General features: G+C 41.1%; 1 protein-coding gene across 3 annotated transcripts in view; it reads left to right on the forward strand.

Moving 5' to 3' along the window:
* The window catches only part of Root (ciliary rootlet coiled-coil, rootletin), a 345,133-nt gene that overhangs the window by 146,732 nt on the left and 185,273 nt on the right, over positions 1–13,128 (forward strand). Inside the window, exon 1 of one of the 3 annotated variants that reach the window (XM_083141553.1) lies at positions 6,291–6,496. The exons of 1 other annotated variant lie outside the window; for it this stretch is intronic. In XM_083141553.1, the coding sequence (XP_082997679.1) occupies positions 6,455–6,496 (42 nt within the window). In that variant the 5' untranslated portion in view covers positions 6,291–6,454. Of the gene's footprint in view, positions 1–6,290; positions 6,497–7,492; positions 8,123–13,128 lie in introns of those variants that run through there. One more of the 3 variants, XM_083141554.1, reaches the window with a different exon arrangement.

A 13,128-nucleotide genomic window follows, 5' to 3' on the forward strand; every position in this document is an offset into this window, starting at 1 on the left:
ATCGAAATAAATGTCCGGGAAGAGGGAGGTCATGGATCAGTTCTAGGCTATCGATTGGGGGTTCAGGACAGAGAGAACTTGGAGAGACAGACAGAGAGAGAGGGAGAGCTGGAGGAGATTGGGAAAAGACACGTTGACGCGAGTCGCAAGTCAGACTCTTCGTACAGTCGAGAGGATATGTTCCTAATCTTCTCCCCATCTCTCTCTCTCTCTCTCTCTCTCTCTCTCTCTCTCTCTCTCTCTCTCTCTCTCTCTCTCTCTCCCCCTCTCCCTCCCTCTCTTTCTCTCTCTCTCTCTCTCTCTCTCTCTCTCTCTCTCTCTCTCTCTCTCTCTCTCTCTCCCTCCAAGTTCTCTCTCTCCTGAACCCCCAATCGATAGCTTAGAACTGATCCATGACCTCCCTCTTCCCAGACATTTATTTCGATTCAATTTACTACATAATGCCGAGTCAGTTGTCTGTAGACTCTTCCTTGATTGCGATCGTTTACACCGCTTTGAAACGATGGCAATGAAGGAAGCTCGGTAATGTCCGACAAGACATTCTGTAGATGGTTCTAGCGATTTCCTGATTGGAAAGAGATGGCTAAAATGTCTGGAATTTGAGAGTTCGTTGTACGTTACAATTGAACGATTCTACGGATCGTTACGAAATCAAGGAAGTTTAAAGTCAGGCAGATGCTATTCTAATGCGTGGAAATGTAAGTACAGTCCGGCCAAGGGAAACGAAACTAGCTGGAAGGTACGATTCCAAATGCGAGAGGGGAAGCAGGTAGAACACTCATCAAACCAACCTGTGGTTTGATTGTATGGGCTTATTACCGCTTGCTGTATTGTGTTTGTGATGGCTCTTAAAATTCGTAACAAACTGTTTCGAAGTGGAACAAGGAAAACTGTGACGTCAATATAATACACAATACATTCAGTTACTACATTTTCCTTATCATACTTATAACACTATATATAATAATACTATTATTTGTGAATACTACCCTGATTTCTGCTGTGTGCTAATTATAATTTTTACTAAGGAGATCAATTTAATTGAATGATCTAAAATAAAGTTACTGGTTTACAATTAAGTTTATCTACTAATGTCTAATGTCTACTAATGAATACTTTTCTGATATGTTATGTTTGCTGATATGGTATAGCTTTTGTTTCGTTCTGAACCCTCACATAATTCGTAAACATCTCTCTACGTATCTTGGCGGCGATGTTACTTATTGTTGTTTCCAAAGCAGACGGTTTTCACGGAACCCGCATCCTCACCAAAGTGCCGTCACCCCTATTTTGCCAATGAACACGTCCAGTTGGCGCACGCGCACTTCCGTCTTTTTAAAATGCTTTGTGATTTCTATGGTGAAAAACAATTGTTTATAACGCGGGAAAAACAATGTTGTATTGGTTTTATCTACTGATCCTATTTCGCACTGCAGTCAAAGTGCAATACGAAAGACCTTCACTTCCAGTCCAAGGCTTCAAGACTGAACTCCGAGACCATTGTCGAAGGGTGTTCGCTTCAAGTACGGTCTTGGCCTTTCGGACATGGCCTATGTTTTCCACGCTGCATACTTGTTGCGCGCCATAGGAGATTTTTCTTTGTATCTCCGTAATAGCGTGCAAGAGAAGCATCATGCACCGGTCTTACGTTACTAGCTGGTAATGTGTAATTATCAACCTGTTGAATTCTCTCTCGCGCGCCAAGTTTTGTAGTAGGGAGTGTTATATAGTGCTCCAATTTCTGACCTCCTATCATAAAACAAAATGTTAATAATAGTCTGCCACCCGACACGCGAAAATTTTGTAGCAGAATTTCTACCATAAACTCTGAGTAGGGTTCAATTTGTACTTAAAAAGTTTGAAATTTGGCGTGAAAAAGAGAGATTCCCTGCTGTCATATTGTCTACACAGAAAGAAATGTTTGTACCGAAAATTGGTGCTGGGGTCCGAACGTTTCATTGTTCTTCACAAACATTTTGGCGATTGTGATGAAATCGGCTTCATCTGTTTACGAGTTGTCAAGTAATAGTTAACATGTCAAATTTAGTAAACCATACCGTGCATTTTTGTTGTACTTCTGGAAAACGTCAACCAAACACGCGATTAATTCAAACGAAAACTATTTTTCTATAGGGCTCCCGCATAGCCAAATGGTTATCGATCTCGTCTTTGAGGCAAGTGGTCTCGGGTTCGATTCTCGGTGGGAGCTAAAAAGAAAAATTAATTGTTGACTCATCATCGAGAGGACAATTGGGGTCTGTTGCGTGACGGAGTTTAGAGTTACTATGTAATATGTGAAAGTTGCAAAATAAGTAAATTTGACAAAACAAAGTGAACATTAAACAGTTTTGTTAATCTTTTGGGATTGCTTTTTAGTAAAGATGTTTTCTTTTATAATGCTAATGTTCCTTCAGTGGAAATTTATTGATGATACAAGTTTAGTAAATAACACGCGCGTTTTAGAGGATACTTCTTCGAAACCTGATCGTATTTGCAACAAGGCCAATATGGAGATGGTAATGAATGATGATATTGATCTGAATTAAATTAGCAAGGATGGTCAAGACTGGATTAATCTTGCTCAGGTTAGGGGCGGATGGAAGACTTGTTGCTGTGGCAATGTACTTCGTAGTTTAGGAATGCCACAGAGTAACCTGCTGACGTTTATATGCTCATGTAAGTTACATAAATATTATTTTTGTAATTTAAAGCAGCAGTTTATTGTGTTAACATTTTTAAAGCTATTTTTAAATTACAGAATTACGCTGTATACCTGGCAGTTTCAGAATCTTTGATTTGTCTTTCTTAAACCCCTGTGAGACCGATGTAACTTTGCTGACCTTTGTGTTACATCATCAGGTGATCATAGTTCACTGTAGTACGTGTGTTCATACTCTAAGAAGAATCCATTTAATTACCTGTGTGTCGAAGTGTACAACGTAAGGTTATTCGGTTTTTGCAACATTATATGTAAACACTCATATATGGGGGGGGGGGGGAGTGTTCACCTGTGCACAATAAGTTTCAAAGTTACCTGAGAAAACAACAATGAGACCCAAATCAAACTACAATTAGTACTGTCATTTCGTCAGTACAGTTATATATTAGGAAGTCTGCATGTAGAACTTAATTGTGTTTATTTACAGTACCCTCCCAAATTATATCATATTCAGGTTTTCTGAGGATAACTTTTTTGGGACTTATCCGATCTCTATGAAATTCTCACAGCATTTTGAACAGTCTATTAGTTTCCGTAGCCGAGCGTGGTGTGCAATGGTAAAAAGCAGAAGTGATTATTTCCCCGATTTTCGAAAATGGCGTTTTTCCGTATTTTTTGAATCTTCATTTTAGAATTGTTTTTTTTCTATCTAAATCTGTAATTGTATTGTTGAAATGTATTATAATAATCATTTCAGTGATAAGTAAAACAAAGCAAGTGCTAGATCTCACCAAGGCACAACAAGATGCGATTGTGGTAGGCCATAGCCAAGGGAGTACTCAGAAGAAGCTGGCAGAGCAGTTTTCGATCAGCCAGTCGGCTGTGAGCAAACTTCTGAAGTGGTGGCGGGTCCAGGGAGGATATGTGAAGAAGGAGAAGACTGGGAGACCACGCATCACAGACCGTGTCGCGGATAGGAATATACTGCGCTTGTCTCTGGAGAATCCCCGATTTACTGGAGTGGATTTTGGACGGGAACTAGCGAGTCCAGAACATCGCCAGCCATCCATACGGATGATACAGAAGAGGCTGAAGGCTGCTGGACTGAATGGACATCGGCCAGTTAAGAAACCGCTTGTCTCCGAGAAGAATAAGAAGGCACGTGTCGAGTGGGCCAAGGCACATCTGAATTGAGCACATCGTGAGTGGAATACCATCATCTGGAGTGACGAATCGAAGTATCTACTGTTCGGGACTGACTGCATACAGTGGGTAAGATGTCATACAGACACCAGATTCCACCATAAGTATCAGCTTCCTACAGTCCAACACGGTGGTGGATCGGTCATGGTGTGGGGGTGCTTCTCTTCCCTCGGCACTGGCCCCCTGGAGCACATCAATGGAAACATGGATGGGCATGTCTACAAGAACATTCTGGAAAATATCATGCTGCCGTGGGCACGTCGCAGCATGGCCAGAAAATGGATTTTCCAAGAATACAATGACCCTAAGCACCGATCGAAGGATGTCATGGGGTGGTTCGCACAGCGCAGAGTGCCAGTTATGGAGTGGCCCAGCCAGAGTCCCAATCTAAACCCCATAGAACACCTCTGGGAGGAGCTCAGCCGACGTCTCCGAGGCACCAGAGCCACTTCTACGGATGAGAAGTTCAGACAGCTGAAGGAGGAGTGGGAGAAGATCGACCAGTCTGTCATCGATACTCTCCTCGATTCCATGCCACGTAGATGCCAAGTTGTGATTGATAGCAAGGGATTTCCTACGAAGTATTAACTGATTGTTCACGTTGAAGTGGTTAGAGCACAGCAGAGTAGGCATAGTAGGCTAATTTTGAGTGTAATAATGACTACTAGTTTTCTGCTGCTTTGCCCAAAATGACAAAATAAATTCTGTAAAATTTGAAAATGAGTTCTCGATGCTGTATACCTGTTTCAACTGTGTAATATATCTCACTAATAATATGTTGAAATTAGCAGATGAACTGAAGTATGCTCAAATAAGTTATTCTCAAAAAACCAAAATATGATATAATTTGGGCGGGTACTGTATCTATTGATCTTAACTTTTTACACTTCCCTCTGGCTATGAGAACATGAGACAATGATTTAAAAAAATACTGCCTACCGTATACCTCAAGCGAAGGAGAATTTTGTATTTGGATTTCTCTGCATCTTGCATGTAACGAACTTTCAGGGTTCAAGTTGAAAACAAAGCAGCTAATTATGGTTTCTGATTGACTGCTTGACAGATAGCATGCAAGATTTTTCAACGCCAGCCATCAGGAGAACTTGACGTCGAACTTCAAACATATCAGAGAGCTTTCCGATTCTGCATTCAGATTCGTCCATTTCGTGCCTCTTTGCAGAAGGCCCTGTCTTATTGGCTACGAGATTCAAGTGTGCAAGGAAACGAGTACATTTTCCATTAACGCCCCATTTTCTGCCCCGTTTGCATATTTCCTTCTGTCTCGGGATGAACGAAGAGGACATTTGTCGTGATGGACAATGGAGAAACAGGTTATACGGTTTGCGATGTGATTAGAATTGATGGGAGCTTCACAGCAGAGGTGTGAACTTTTTTTCATTTTTTTTGCCCCACGCGGTGAGTGGTGGTGGTACTGATTGACCAAGAGAGAGAGAGAGAGAGAGGTGGTGATGGAGCTATTTCTCATTTGCTATTGTGAAGCTGTTGAACAGGAAGGATGAGGTGTTATTGTGGATGGTCGACGTTACCAATCAATAAGCGAGAAACTGTTATCAACGACTTGAAAAGTAATGGCTTGTGTGAAGGTGGAAGGGTATCAAAACTAGGCAACCTGGCTTCACTCTGTCAGTTCTAGCCGTGGTGTCTTGGGAGACGTGTCGATTGTGTGCGGGGCAATGCTAGTTATCACAGTAAGCATAAAGGTAGTGCACTATGTTATAAGTAGTTTGTGGTGAACTGTATGACTACAGTGGTGGCAAGGTGAAATTTGATTCTTATGCTGACTACTAGACTTAAATAGGTGGTAGAAAGAGCTATACTAAACTTATTAAAATAAAAGGAACCGGCAGAGAGACTCAACGACTCATCATATAATCCAGCTTTCTTTTCTGAATAAGTGTTTATATCCGTGTGCAGATAAGGTGAAATCAGCTGACTTCCGTTACGGAGTGCATAGCTACGTTTCGACGCAAATGATCTCGGGTTCGAATCTCGGCATAGGTGATCTTTGTGGGTGTCTCAATCATTTTCATCAAAGCATCACTCATCTTCACGATTATCCAAAAAGTGGCAGAAAAGTGAAGAGTAAAATAAATCATTGAACACAAGGTGAAATCATGAATGTACAATACCGTGACACAGTGAAGTGGTGCATTCATTCAAGTTCAGTGTAAATTCTCCCTCAAACTCACCTGTAACATAGTCATGCTGCCACTACAAGGCACGGAACGTTAGTAGCTTGTGAGCCGTAAAGAGAGTGCGAGGGGTAAGGGGAATGAATATAAGTGGGTAATCATCGATTATTAGCGTGTTGCCTGGGAAGTAATGTTTTGTTGTGCTTGAAACAATCGTTAACATCCGACATAGTTGTGGCTTGGGGGCAGTCAGCCAACGGGTCAACACTCGGTGGGTGCGGAAGTGCAGTGTCCAATCCCCGGACCAGTGCAGCGAAGGAAGTGCGCCCTTGAAATTAGGTTCCAAACTCAAATTACAGTTGCCCGGAATCGCAGCGCTCTGTTATTTGACGCTGACAAATCTGTGGACAGATTCGTGCCGGGTCAATTGCTTGTGGACATGCCAATTCTGCCGTGTTTGATCAACCATACCCATCTATTTGTAAGTTTTTTTTGATACTTTTTAACCCTTATTTTTATGGAAGTGCGTTGTTAGTGTTTATTGGTGTTTGCCAAAGTTTTCTCGAGAGGAAAGTAACACGATTCGACATGGATGGAAGAGGATTTTTATTTCGGTCCCAGTCGCTCGAGGGCCGCCATGGGCAACGAACAAGTGAAGGATGGGACGCGGAGTCGCGAGAATGTTACCAGTGACCAGGGCACGTCTTCTTCAGCAGCTGAAGATATCCAGGAGAACGCTCTGAATAAGCTGAGGCGTCGATTCGGTCAGAAGCTGTCGTCGAGGTCGAGAATTGGGAAGAAATTGCGTCGTAGCAACTTGTTCCGAAGCTCGAAGAAGTCTGGCAAGGCTGTGTTCAAATCCAAGCATAAACGGAAGAACAGCCGAGGTCGCTTATCTGTTAGCATCTCTGATATCCGCGAGTCGCTTGGCTTGGATGAAGAGTATGAGACGGGATCTGTAAGTAATCTGGTGGGTGAAGTAACTCCTAGATCGAAAGAGTCCAACCGATCCGACTCTCGTACTAGTTCAAGCTTTTTAGAGGAAGACGAGGATGGTAGTTCGAAATCTCACCACAGCTCGTTTTCTCAGTTTGGCACCCAAGAAGACACGGAAGAAAAGAAATCCAGTGTGAGTGTCAGTGCTGATGTAGAAGTTTCAGATTCTGCGGAAACTTGCTCCAAATTCTCTCCACTTTTGTCTTTCAAGAAGGGGTCAAAGTCGAAGCTGGATACTAGCGTTCTCTCTGCGATTCCACGCCACGTTTCGGAAACCTTAACGCTTTACATTGCAAACGATGAAAGCACGTTCTTAGATCAGCCTCTGATCCAAGAGGAATCGGTTACATCAGCCGGTGGTGCTTTGGAAGGCAACGCAAGCTATGACGGCACCTCCTTGACTAAGATTGGACTTTCAGAATGTAAGGAATGTTTTTTCGAGGAAGATACGGGTACTTTTTGTATAGTGAGTGACGGAGAATGTAATAGTTCCGATGAAGAAGTCAAAATTATATTTCCTTCTCGTGACGTTGTATCAGAACACTTGACAAAGGAAGTGCGCGAAGAACGGGAAGTTGATAATGATAATAGTGAGGACGGTTTCTTTGATTACAGTGTTCTAGACTGTACGAGTGTTCGTGGACGCATTGAGCGAGGTGTCTCATTGGATCTTCCTAATAGTTTAAGTGATGACTTTGTTCCTGCTGAGGAAAAGTGGAGAAAAGCTACCGTTGTCGAGCATCGAAGCGATGACGTCATCAAAGTGAGAGAGATCACATTACCGAGATGCAGGAGCTTGGATAAGTTGCGTCCCGATCCGGATGATCAAATACCCGCACACCTCGAAACCCGGCAAAGGAGTTGGAGTGACAGTGATCGAATCGCGATGAGTTGGTCACGTGACACGGATCTCCTCCCCTCCCTCTCGGCGCGGTCGCGTGCTCCGGTTTACCTCCCCCAAGGACTGGATCATCAATTTCCTCCCGGAGTCTGGAAGAAGACTCCCGAGGACAGTGTTCCGCCAAACGTGACTCCGGACACACCTAGCACTTTGGAAGAAGCCGATTCTTGCTGCTGGACCAGTGCAGGAAACAAGTCCTCCATGCCGAGGGTAAGTTACCCGCAGAAGTTAGTAAGATCATTGTTGATGTGGTGGTGTGTACCATTTTTTTTAACCCTTTTCCAAGGAGGCTAACTTAATATATTTCTATTGGTCCCGTCTGAAATGTTCTCGAACCAAAATATTATCTCGATTATCGTCATTTGTAGACTTGAAAATTATTACTTTTCAAAAGACTATAAGAAAGTAGAAGTGAGTCGGCGGAGCGAAGCAGTAAACGCCGCTGCAAATGGCTGGTACCTGCACTCGCTTTTCCTTCTCCATGCAATCCCGTTCCGTCGCCCATGTTCCTTGGTCGAACCCTCTCGAGTATCTACTTGCGTAGAGGCTTGCTTTCGTTCACTCGCTCCAGAGATTCCCGCGACATTATATTATTGCAACTGCAGATATAAATTAGACGCTTCAAATTTATAATAATAAGCTAATCTGAACTTACGGTATCACTTTGCATCCGGTATACAGGAGCTCCCTATAGTGTAGTTGCAACCTCGCCACCTTGAAATCAAAGGGTCTCGGGTTCGATACCCGGTGGAAGTACATAGTGGTGCGGATTCCACTTTAAACTATAGGTCTAGTCCCGATTAGCCTATTTTTGTGCACATAAAAACAGCAACCGACCTCCATGGAAAAGGTGGTTGGCACAGCGCGCTACGACGGCGGGGTTTCGGTTTCGAATCCCGGCCTGAGCATGGGTGTTCTTTGTGAGTGTCCCTCAATTTCATCATATCATCCCTCATCCTCATCTTCGCGATTAGCCGAAAGTGGCAGAAGAGCAAAATAAAATAAACCAAATCAGACAATCAGGGGGAAAAACAGATAGATGTCACCGGGAACCGAATCTTGCAACTTTAGATAACAAGACGACAATTTTAAACCGTTAGGTTATTGGTGTTGGAACAACCCGTGGTTGAACCTCGTCCTCCAAATAAAGGCATTACGTACTGTTATTTTTATTGGGCAGTCCTCATGGTATGTAACATTCATCTTGAACTATGAAAATTAGAAAAACATGATATTGTTCGTAAGAATTTGTGTAATAATTGTATGACTTCCAATGACAATATTTTTTAGCAAATTTGAATTTGCTCAACTCCTGTTTTAACTTCTATTATACTGTAGTGCAGGAAGGAGAATTTGATACAAGGGTCTATACTTATAAAACAACGATTATATTCAAGAAGGAAGCAATAGTTTGTATTACTATAATTTACCATATCAATTGTGATATTCAACAGAGTTTTGTAATACGAACATGTATTTTTGTGCCAGTGTACTTTCGTGACCTCCCTTAAGGCATATTTCAATGACCTTGTAATCAACAGTTTTTCAATTTCGATTTCATTTTCAATTGCTTCCATCTCCGGTTATCCTGTTTCTACCATAATGTACATGTCAAACAAACTTTGTTGTCGTCACAGTTTTGAAATGACGTATGGTCAGCATTTTCTTAAGTTTCTGATCCCTAATATAATGGGTATACAAAATAATTTATTACCTTCTTCACAGAAGAATGTTAAACAATATAATTTTACTATATGGGTATAAAACAGTACAGAACCTTACCGTTTACGATAAATTGATCCTGCCTAACGGAGCAGTATTCATTAAACTGATATCCTCTATGTTCTCTTATGTCAGAGCATGGATATTCTCGTATCATATATTTCATGTAACCATTCTCATCACCATCATCTCGACAAGCCTAAGGAGTTTTTACACATTGTGAGCTGATACATATTAATCATGTAATTCATTACGGCCGAACCCTATACTATACATTTTTTATTTAATTATATTTGATTTGTTGATCGCACGATGAAGGTGATTCATGAACATGAACCTTTACCATTACAAAATATGGCTAGTAGAAAAACGATAAAATATATTGCTTATTTAAAAATAAACATCATACACTTGGTTGACTCAACTGGCTAGTGTGCGAATTTCTCAAATTTCATTTCGGACCAAGTATGAAACAACCAATCCACTGAACTCTTGAAACTGCTCAAGGTAAGTCAAATGAATTGAGATTAATGGAAGAAACTAACCTTAAAACTACACGGATTTCGATTAAACAGTTTCATATATTGACCCCGTACTCGATTTTAAAACACTTTTATCACGAAGGTCTGTACTATTTTCTACTACCATACCTATGGCTACTACTATAATTATAATCAAACTAGCTGATTACCTGACATTGCCCTGGTATTTATTTATCCCAATCTTATATTAGACAGGAAAATAATGAATTCTAACTATAGTGTAAAATGTAACTAATTTTAAATGTGATCGTGAACGTCGCCAATTAGCTTAGCCACTCCGAAAACTATGGATTCGACACTAATCTAAGTCATTTGTGGCATTTTATTTTTCACCCCCTCTCACCCCCATGCCGATAGGTGATGAACTTCAAGTTGAACCACATTGGTTTCACGAAAACTATGGATTCCATTCGCAACACTGCCTGAATGTTAGACAACCCGAGAAACACTATTGTTGTGCGGATTGCATAGAGTCACGGATGTCTCTTTGTGCGCAATTTAATATCGGTGGTTTATGTCACCTCTTCCCACTCCACCCCTAGGGGTGCCAGGGGTGTCTTACTCGCAAAGTATTATTTCCAGATTGCAAGTGATACGTGTACCAAGTTTGGTTGAAATTGCTTGAGGCGTTCGAGAGTTATGCTGGAACAAACATATATACACAGTCGCACACACACAAACACACACACTCACACACATCCATCCATCCATACATACATTTGAGAATGGAAATCACAATTGAAATAGGACCGCATCATTAAGTACAAACCCAAAGGTTTCAAGAAGAGAATTCTGGTTTGTCGGGCAATCTACACGCAGAAAAGTGAACGCATTCATTAACGCCAAGTAGTGCATAAAAGCTGTAGCCTCAGGTAAACGTCTAAATGCATCACTTATTGAATATGCACTAAAATGCATGTGTTTTCTATAAATATTATTTACACAAATCAATCGACTCATTAAAATGTATCAAATATTTTATAAAACTTCTTTCCAATAAAGGAAAGATCCATCAGATATTTAAAATTAGATATCCTTTTATGGAATGTACTGTATATTCTATCTCGGGAATTTCTATAGCAAGGCAGTGCATAAGGGCAGAGATGGGGAAGAAATCGTATGGGTGGAGCTGAAGTAGTACACGTTGCTGCGAAGACTGATAACTGCAGCGACTTTCCCCTCCACGCAGTCCCGTTCCCTGGCACGTGTACACCAGTCGAGTCGTCACGAGTCACTACTTGCGCAGACTTGTTTTCATTCGCTTGCTCCAGAGATTCCCGGGTAGTATACATGTTGCACAACGTATTTTCAATTTGCTGCGTGAGAATTTATTTTTTAGATCTTGAACCAAAAAGTAACAAGAATAATTTTATTAAGATTAACATATAAATGCATGCAAAATATACCAACCGCATACACTATTAATGCAACGGAATGCAATGAAGTGCATAAATTTTGATAAAGTAATAAGAGATAAGTGATTGTAAATAACACCTTTTTAACACCACTGAGGTTAAATGTTGACTAAAATATGGTGGGGACCTTCTGATACCACTGTTTGTCGCTTTTATACCATTACACCACTGTGTGCCTCTACCGGGCACCGAACCTGGTACCTCTTAATTACAAGGCGACAACGTTGCCATTACACCCTCGGGAGGTCCTCACTTTCCTTTTTGTTAATGTTTCATTTTGAAACGTGAACTCATCCTGAATTCGGAATTCAGATAACAATTCTTTTGAAAATATACATCCAGGCTACCAATTCTGGATTTGAATTGGGGTAATTTGGAGTTATTGGACCCCCCTACCTTCTTACTTGACGAATCGAATACCCCTGTCACATGGTATAACTTTAAATTATTTTCTTGAGTTTTGAGTTCGATATTAAGTTCACTTTATACACAGAAACGAATGATTGAATGAATTAATATTGTTGGGTGCGTCGGCACGTAAAGCCATTTCAAGGGAAATAGCCCTTCGTCTAATATTGTTACATATAAAAGTTAAGAAAGGGGTGTAAAGATCCCCTTGAAAGATAAAAGTGCAAGGTTGTGAAGGGACCTGAACGGGACGAACACAGCACATTAAAAATATACAGGGTGTTCCAAAAAGAATCATCCGATTTTAAAAGGCTATATTTAGGAAACCAATGAACATAGAATCTTGCAGTATGTATTAAAATACATGGTGGAACATCAAGTTTTACTTACAGTAGGTTTTGACTTTTTGCAGGTAAGTGCTTTACTGGTGCAGCTCACTCTTTAGTCCGCATAAAGAAGGCAACCCAGCAACAGGAAGCTTTCTGCGTTCTCAACTTCAACAAATGTGAGTCCGTTACAGCTGTGCAGCGTGAGTTTCGTCGTAAATACGGTGTTACACCACCTACTGCTAATAGTATTCGCGTTGCACAGTTGTAACGAACTCACATCTCTTGAAGCAGAGCATACAGAATGCTTCCTGTTGCTAGGTTGCCTTCTTGATGCGGACTAAAGAGTGAGCTGCACCAGTAAAGCACTTACCTGCAACAAATCAAAACCTACTGTAAGTAAAACTTGATGTTCCAACATGTATTTTACAACTTACTGCAAGATTCTATGTTCATTGGTTTCCTAAATATAGCCTTTTTAAATCGGATTATTCTTTTTTAAACACCCTGTATAAGAATACTCTAAAGACCTCACAGGCAGTGGAAGAGACCATTTCTTCTCAAAAAGATAAAAACCGTAGCTAAACAGGGATGATAAACAGTTGGGAAGATTAAAAGTCTGCCTGAGAAAAGCAAAGTCGGCACATTCAAGAAGAATGACTTTACCGAAACGACGCATTGAAAGGGTAATTGGGTTTGGACCTACGGTTTAGATTGGGATCCCAGCCTCTACCGGGTATCGAACCCACAACCCTTTGATTATCACTACGCCATCGGGGAAGCCCTTAAATTTGTTTTTATAT

This window comes from Lepisma saccharinum, chromosome 20 (assembly GCF_977018435.1).
Source record: "Lepisma saccharinum chromosome 20, izLepSacc3.1, whole genome shotgun sequence".
Taxonomy (NCBI): domain Eukaryota; kingdom Metazoa; phylum Arthropoda; class Insecta; order Zygentoma; family Lepismatidae; genus Lepisma; species Lepisma saccharinum.